General features: G+C 43.2%; 1 protein-coding gene across 1 annotated transcript in view; it reads right to left on the bottom strand.

Moving 5' to 3' along the window:
* TSPAN7 (tetraspanin 7) overlaps nucleotides 1-6,585 on the bottom strand; it is a 124,519-nt gene extending 117,934 nt beyond the window's left edge. Inside the window, exon 1 of the mRNA XM_004714566.2 lies at nucleotides 6,490-6,585. Within this exon, the coding sequence (XP_004714623.1) occupies nucleotides 6,490-6,570 (81 nt within the window). The 5' untranslated portion in view covers nucleotides 6,571-6,585. The remainder of the gene's footprint in view (nucleotides 1-6,489) is intronic.
* Nucleotides 6,586-8,039: the final 1,454 nt, after the last annotated feature.

Genomic DNA, 8,039 nt, shown 5'->3' with positions numbered 1-8,039 from the left:
CCATAAAGCCTAACAGTTTAGAAGAAGCTATTCAGGAAGAAACAACCCTTAAAAAAAGATTATCTGGAATTAAAAAAAATATATTTTACACTTATGAAACAAGAACAAGGCGCTAAAAAAGAAAGAAACATTGCAACATCAAAAGGGAGCTCCTGGAACTCAACATCTAGAACACATAAAACACGCAATACCAGGCAATAATGTGGAGGATATTTTCCCCAAAGTAGAACAAAACATTAAAAAAGAAAGTAGAAAGGAAGGGAGATTAAACATGTAGCCCAACGCCTGAATAGAGAAACAAAGCAAACAAATGAAGGGAATAAAATTGTTTAAATTCAAGAAAATCACCTGAATTGAAGAAACCCAAGTCTCCAACGTGAAAGGGTACACAAGAAAGAGATAAAATAGACATCTACCAAGGTAATATTATTGTGGAATTCCTGGGCACTCAAAGATACCAAAAGCTTCCAGAGAAGGATTAAGCAACATTTTAAGAAAAATCCGGATAGCATTTGATTTCTCAAAAGTAACAAGATGACTTGAGGGTTACAAAAGACAACAAAATTGTGAAGGAAAATCATTTGCAAACTGAAATTCTAGACTCAAACGACAAAATAGAGTATAAAAGTAAGATTTCCACACCTATAAACTTCCAACGTCCTTTTCCAAGGAGCCCTGATTGTGCAGTGGCTAAGAGCTCAGCTGTTAAAGGAATGGTTGGCAGTTTAACCTCACCAACCGTTCCATGGAAGAAAGTTGTGGCAGTGTGTTTCCATAAAGATTACCACTACAGGAAAAGGCCACTCTATCCGACAGGGTCACTCTGAGGAAGAATTGACCCCATGACAATAGGTTCAGCTTCTGGCTTATACCTTTTTCCAGAACGTTCCTAAAATATTCACTCCACAAAAATAAAGGAACAAAGAAAGAGAAAGAAAAGACATTTAGGAAATAAGAGATCAAGCATGGGTGAAGGAATTAGCCAGGGTGACTATGAAAGATTTTAGGGCGTTTGCTTTTTCAAAGGCCCAGAAAGCATTCATCTAGACTAAAGATAATAATGTGCTAGGAAAAGTGTTTTTTAAACAGTTCCAAGAGGGCAGTTATTGGATTACTGCAGTATTTGAACATACTGAGTGAAGGTGCGGAGATTGGGGATTGCTCGGGGGATACATTAGTATCAAACATAAAAAAAATGAAACAAAAGGAAACACAAGGCAATTTTAACTCCAAGGAAAACAAAAAGTGCAAGTCATCATAATATACAAAAGAGTTGCAGTCTTAGAAACTCAGGGGCAGTTCTGCCCTGTCCTATAGTTTTATCGTGAGTTGGAATCAACTCACTGGCAAGGAGAGTCATGTTAATATCACTGACAATTGTTCTAACAAACATGGTGACTATATTGGGAAGATGTGAGGATAGGAAATGAGTATGGAGAGAAGGAAGGAGGTACCAGGGTCAGGAGAGTGATATCTTCACTTTTCATAGTGGTTGGTAAATAAAATAACACCTAAAACTGAAAATTCAAGAAGTAGTAATCTAATTTTGTTATTTAGAAATGAAAGTAAAATGCCAAAATCAGTAGCTAGAAAAAGTTAATAAACATTCTGTTGAATATCCAATACCTGGCATATAGTTGACATTTAAGAACTCTTTGTTAAATTGTGCTGATATGTAAAAGAATTAAGTATAAACTTTAGTATGTACCAAATCCAAACACCCTTTTCAAATACTAGAACTGCTGGTTAAGATTTTTCCCCTGTTTAACTCAAGAATCTATACTTCCTGAATTACAAAAGAACAGAAATTTTCTTCTTGTTTTTTAAATCCCTGTCCTCCAAATAGTGATCTCACTTTCATGGAGTCCATGCCGGCTCATATTTCCCTAATTAAACAACAACAAAACCCCCTGACTTTTCACCACCAGGGAATTTGATAGCACTATTGATAAGCCCCAGTAAAGATTTATAGTCTCAAAGACTCTAGAGTAGTTGGACTCTCTCCTATGGGGTCTCTATGAAAATCAACTCCACAGTGGATATGGATAGGCTAACTACCTCCATAGGAGAAGAAATCAAAATCCCATACATGAATGAAGCAATGGATGTTTTGCTCCACGAAAATTTGTTTCAGTGAGTGGATTCAAATGTGAAAGATTTGAATCTTAACTTATAACTCAGAACAGTATTTAAAATATATTTTTTAAAACTTGTAAATCAAAACAAAAGTTAGTTGGTAACTTTTAGCATGAAGTTTTCCTGCTTGCTCTTTACATGTGTGTGTGCGTGCATGTCTACACAGACACACACATACACATATATGCATATATATACATATATATCTTATAGGAGGAATATTTTGTTTATATTAGTGTGAGGTAGTTATCTTTTTAAAACTCAAGCTTAATCAATTAAATTCAAATGAAAAGTGTAGATAATCTAAAATGTCTGACAAACTAGCCAACCCTTAAGGAGTAATAACTGAACTCTCATTAGGAAAAGAATATCTTTATAAAGTCCTCTATTCCGTCTTTGTACCCTTTAATGGCAGGAACACATTTAAATCAACATAGGTGGGCTGAAAACAAAACTGTTGTAAAAAGCTCCCCAGTTAATTGAACTGAGTAGTTAGTAAAATTACATCCATTCATCTATTCAGTAAATATCGACTGAGTAAACCTACTATGAGCCAGGCACTATTTGCGAGTCTTTAAAACACAGAATAGCTGCAGTCTGGGTATTTTTCCTTTCATTTCTTTAAAATAAATATTTCTCTATCTTATTTTTCTTTAAGACACTACAAATCTTGGGGAAAATAGGATCTGTGTACCTAACATCCAAGTACCATTATTAAATTACAAGATAAATTCTCCTATACATTTGAACACAATTATATAAAGAATGACCTGCCTTTGAATCCTTTGAATAAAGGATTCTGATACACTGTAAAATTGTTGGGCATTATCTGATATATAATTGTTCCCCAAACCAGGAAATAAATATAGTGAGTTCTGCTTTCCAAACTCACTGCCATCAAGTGGATTCTGATTCACAGCCCAACTGCTGGACAGTGTTGAACTATCCCTGTGGGGTTCTGAGACTATAACTCTTTATGGGAGTAGAAGACTTCACCTTTCTCCCGTTTTCAACTGCTGACCTGGTGGGTAGCATCCCATGCTAATCCACTACACTATCAGGGCTCCTTTAGTTTTAAATAAGGAACCTTTGCCCCCCTCCCCCTCTTTAGAATTTATTACTCTGTAAATACAAAAGCACCGAAGTTGATGGAACAATTGACTTTGCGGGCTGGATAATTCTTTACTGAGGAGGGGGCGTTGCTTCTGTGCACACTAAGATGTTTAGCAGCACCTGTCACCTATCCCCACCTAATTGCAGTACTACCACTCTCCCCAGTTATGATGGAAAACATCTTCAGGCATTGTTAAAAGTCCCCTGGGGGAGAGGTAATACTGCCATCCCCCTTCTCTGCTTCGAGCCACTGCTTTAGGGAAGCTCTTCAAGAGAGGGAGGGTGAATGCAGGCTGGAGAGAAGGACAGATAATCTGATCATTGCATATTCTTAATACAACTTTAAATTTCTTTGTAATATAGTGTATGCTCAAAATACACATCAACCTTCTTTTTTTTTTTTTTCCAACCTTCTTAAAGATACTGGTCTACCACCATTTTAAAGCTGAATGTCTTTGAGTGTTACATCTAAATTGAGGGAAAGAGGAGTTGAAAACAACTCAGGTGGAACACAAAGAAATCAATTCTGCCTAAATCTTCCCTCCATCTGCCAATTGAAAGAACACTATGATCACCTTTTTTGTATTCATTACCTAGCACATCCCTGGGAAGTTTTTATTTGATTTGTCAGGTTGTTTGTTTGTTTTCAATGTATTTTAAACACAATGGAAAGCCCTCCATTGGGATTGCAACTCATTAATGAAAATAGCTGATTCAAAATACCCTTGTATCTGGCCATCTCTTATTCTTTTGGTTGTACAGTACAGAATGACTTTTGAATACTACTTGAACAATTGAAAATGCTGCAGAGATAAACAGTTAAGACTGTGGAAATAAAGACAATAAATAGATTTAGTTAAGACTACAAAAATAACAAAGACAATAAATAAATAGATAAATAAATAAATCACAGACATCCAGGAAGCTTGGAAGACATAAAATGCAGTGAGTGTTTAAGACGAATTGGGGGTATTAAGTGATTAGATTCATGGGCTGAGGGGAGGAAGCAAGGAGAATTAAAGAGCTCATTATGGAAAACCTCAGCCTAGAAGACCCTCTTTCTTCACCAGACCACAGGCTCCTAAAAGAACACGCCTTCATTTACAACATAAACCTTATTTTTCAGGAAGCCAAAAATAACCACCCATATGATTTACTCCAGAAACAAATAGGAAGCCAAGTAAATAATTAGGGGCCAAACAAAGACTTCAGGAAGTAAAATTTAAAAGCTAAAACAGTTCTCTGTAATGGCTACAGAGAAGTTTCAGGATACCTTAATACCTTTTCCAGGCAGAGCCTAAGATAACAGGATCCAAGCACAGCTCACAATTCCACCACCACGAAGTGCATCAGCTGTGCCACTTTAAGGTTCCTTTCGGTGCTAGCCATAGAGCTATGGTGGTGCACTCTTTAAGTCCTGGCTGCTTACCGAAAAGGTCGCGAAGGTTGGAACTCCCCAGCCTTGATCCCAGGGAGAAATAAGACAATGCGTTTTCAATAAACCTTTACAGCCTTGGAAAGTCTATGGGGCAGTTCTACTCTGTTCTATAAGGTCACTATGAATTGGAATTGGTAAAGGATTTTGTTTTGTTTTTCGGGACAGGGGTTGGGAAGAGGGCTGGCTCTTGTTTGGGGGGAGGAGGTATAGGGGGTGGTTCTGGGCCTGCCTCCTGTGATAGATGATGACCAGCTTGAAATGTTGGGTTTCTGTGTTTATCTCCCTGCTATAAATCTATCCCACCTCTTCGTGGAGCGCCGAGCTTCCAATCCCCAAGGTCCACAGCGTCCTCGACCTGGACAACAGTCAATATCAATGATAAGGACATACCTTGGAGGGCATTTGAAAAAATATATGTATTTTTACATTTTAAGATAAACCCCAGTTCTTATCTTGATCATTACAAACAATCCAGTTCACCACCCAGCCCATTCTAGGCACCTCAAAAAAAATACCATGGCCCAGTTTCAAACCAAAATTAGGGCTAGATTTTTTTTGTTGGTTTTTTTTGGAGGGGCGGGGGGAGTTCGAGAATAACAACCAAAAGGCTCTACAGAGTCTCAGGTTTCAAAATGACTGCCTTGGAAGCTGAAATGACCCAGATTATTGGGGCGGGGGGGGGCGGGGGCGGCGCCGAGAGGCTCTGGCAAAACATTCATTCATTCCCCCACGGGTGTCCGTAGCTTGGTCCAGGAGTGGGGAACTTGGGGAGTAGGCGGTGGGGGAGGTTATCTGCACAGAAAGAGAAACAGCGAGGAATGGTCCCTAGGTACCACCCACCTCTCCAAGTGAATCACTGCGGTACCAACCCTGCACCGATTCCACGCACTGCCAAACAGGATGAGGTAAGGCTCAATCCTGAAGCCCCCACCTTCTCCTGCGCGCAGCAGGGCGCATCCCTCTGTGAGGTGCACCACACAGCCCCCCGTGGCCGGGCTGAGGGGCTGACGTCACCCTTCTGCATTGAGCTTGGAGGACTGGTGGCTGCACTGAACGGGGAGTGGAGTTGGGGTTCTAAGGTTTTCCCCAAGTGGCTGGGGTCCTCTTCCTGGGCGCTGCGGACTAGGTTCCCGAAATTATAGAATTACCAGATAGATATTGGAAGAGTGGAAGAGGGCAGAGAAGGGTAGTAAAACCCCCGCCCGATCACCCCGGGGGGCCCCCAGAGAGATGCCCCTGGCTTATGTAAGCCCCTCTCTTCCCTGCCTCACCACAGAAGTGCCATTAGCCCCCGCCCCACCCCCATCAGTGCGCTGGAGGGACCAAGGTCGCTTATGCCCACCACCCAAACAGGCACAAGGCTCCGGACGCCTCCCTCCCGCAGCCCCATGGGGTCAGGAAGAAACGGGAATTTGGGCTCCATCCCGCCACAGGTTAGCCCCCAGACGCGCCATGGGAGTCTGGTCAAGGGTGGCGAACGGGGGCAGAAGACGAATAGAGCCGCAACTTTCCTTAGGGGCTGACCCCATCCCGCACGCTTAAAAAGGAAATCGATACAGTTTTTGTAAAACGTCTTATTTGTAAAGGTCCGCAAACAGCATCACCGCCACCACGCCACCCCCGCCTGGAAGGGGTGCAGGGTGTTTGCGGCCCCCGGGTCCGCCGCAGCCCTGGCCCACCACCCAGCACCCGCCTCCTTACCAAGCGGACCGAGATTTAATTACCCCCCCCCCTTTTTTTTCTGAGAGAATCTCTGCACCGAGGGATGGTGACCAGGCCACCGGGCCAGTGTGGCCACTCACCCAGAAGACGAAGGAGTAGATGATGAGGAGGGTCTTGAGACAGGTGATCACAGGTTTGGTCTCCATTCTCCTCGATGCCATACTACAGAGCGCGCGCGGCGGCGGCGGCGGCAGCGGGCGGTGGGCGGCGCATGGGAGGGGGAAGGAGGCGGGGCGGGGCGAGCGCGCGTGCTGCCAGACACCGTGCGCGCGCGCAGGCGACACCGCGGGTGCGTACATGAGCGCGCACCCTGCGGGGGCTCCCAAGAAAGAAGCAGGCCAGGCAACCACTGTGCTGGATTGGAAGGCTGCCCGCCCTGGCAATCCCGCGCCGGTTCAGAACCCTCCCTGCCAAGGAGAGGGTAGGAGACTGGAGGCAGCTGGAGAGGTCATAGAGCCTTTATCCAGCAACGCGCCCCCCCAGTCCCCCCGTGACATTTAAGTCTCTTCTTTATGTGCAATAGGGCCTTACATATGCCGTGCTATCTGTACCTGGCTACAAGAGGTTATTGGAGTCCCTGAAAAACAATACCGTCTCTGTATTTGGGCTCTGCACAGGGCTTTCTCCCATAGAAGTTGTCCAGTAGTCATGTCCTTGGCAACAGACAGGCCTTGTGTGTGCTAGGAATAGATGGTGACAGGTGGCCAGAGATAGAGCTGGAGAGATGGTCAGGAACCCTGGGGTTCAGAGCACAAATCCTCACCACCACAGGTATCTACCGGCTTCCCCTAAAGGAGCTCCATTTTTTGCTCCCAGATTTCCTCATATTTCGAAATGATGACGCTAAATTACAAGAAGGATCTATATGAAAGTAGCCACGCCACCCGTTCATATAGCATTTGACAGAGAGTTGGAGGGGCGGGGTGCAAAGTGCTTAAAGATCATGGGCCTCCTGCCTAAGTGCAGGCCACCCGACAAAAGTGAAACAGCAGCATCAAAGAAACTAGACAATGAGGTTCAGAGACAGTTTGGATACTCTGAAGGTAAGAACAAGAACCCTGATGGTGTAATGGTTACTCATTGGGCTGCGATCGTATGGTTGGCAGTTCAAAGCCATCAGCAGCTCCTCGGGAGAAAGACCAGGCTTTCTACTCCAGTCAACAGTAGCAGTCTTGGAAACCCACAGGGAGTGGCTATGAGTCATCATTGACTCCCTGATTATGAGTTTGGATTTTGATTTTAGAAAGGTGAAATTTACAGCTCAATGATTCCATTCCTAGGTATGTATCCAAGAGAAATGAAAATCTTTGTCCCCACAAAATATGTACAATCCTGTGCAGCATGATCCATAATAGCAAAATAAAACAAAATGTGCTAACAACCCAAAGGTTCATCGAAGAAAGGACGAATAAACAAAATGTGGTATAGCCTCACACTGCAATGTTGTTTGGCAATAGCAAAGATCAAAGTACTGATCCATGCTACAACCAGGGCATCCAGCTAGTTTATTCAAGTTCAAACCCCTACTGAGAATTTGCAGATATACTGAATCAGAGTCTACATTTTAACAAGATCCCCAGGTGATTCTTATGTGTATGTAATTATTACCTCCAATGAGTTATACATGGTC

Source organism: Echinops telfairi, unplaced genomic scaffold (genome assembly GCF_000313985.2).
Source record: "Echinops telfairi isolate 266 unplaced genomic scaffold, ASM31398v2 ScPeMD7_26;HRSCAF=91, whole genome shotgun sequence".
Taxonomy (NCBI): domain Eukaryota; kingdom Metazoa; phylum Chordata; class Mammalia; order Afrosoricida; family Tenrecidae; genus Echinops; species Echinops telfairi.
This window is presented reverse-complemented; position numbering and strand designations above follow the sequence as displayed.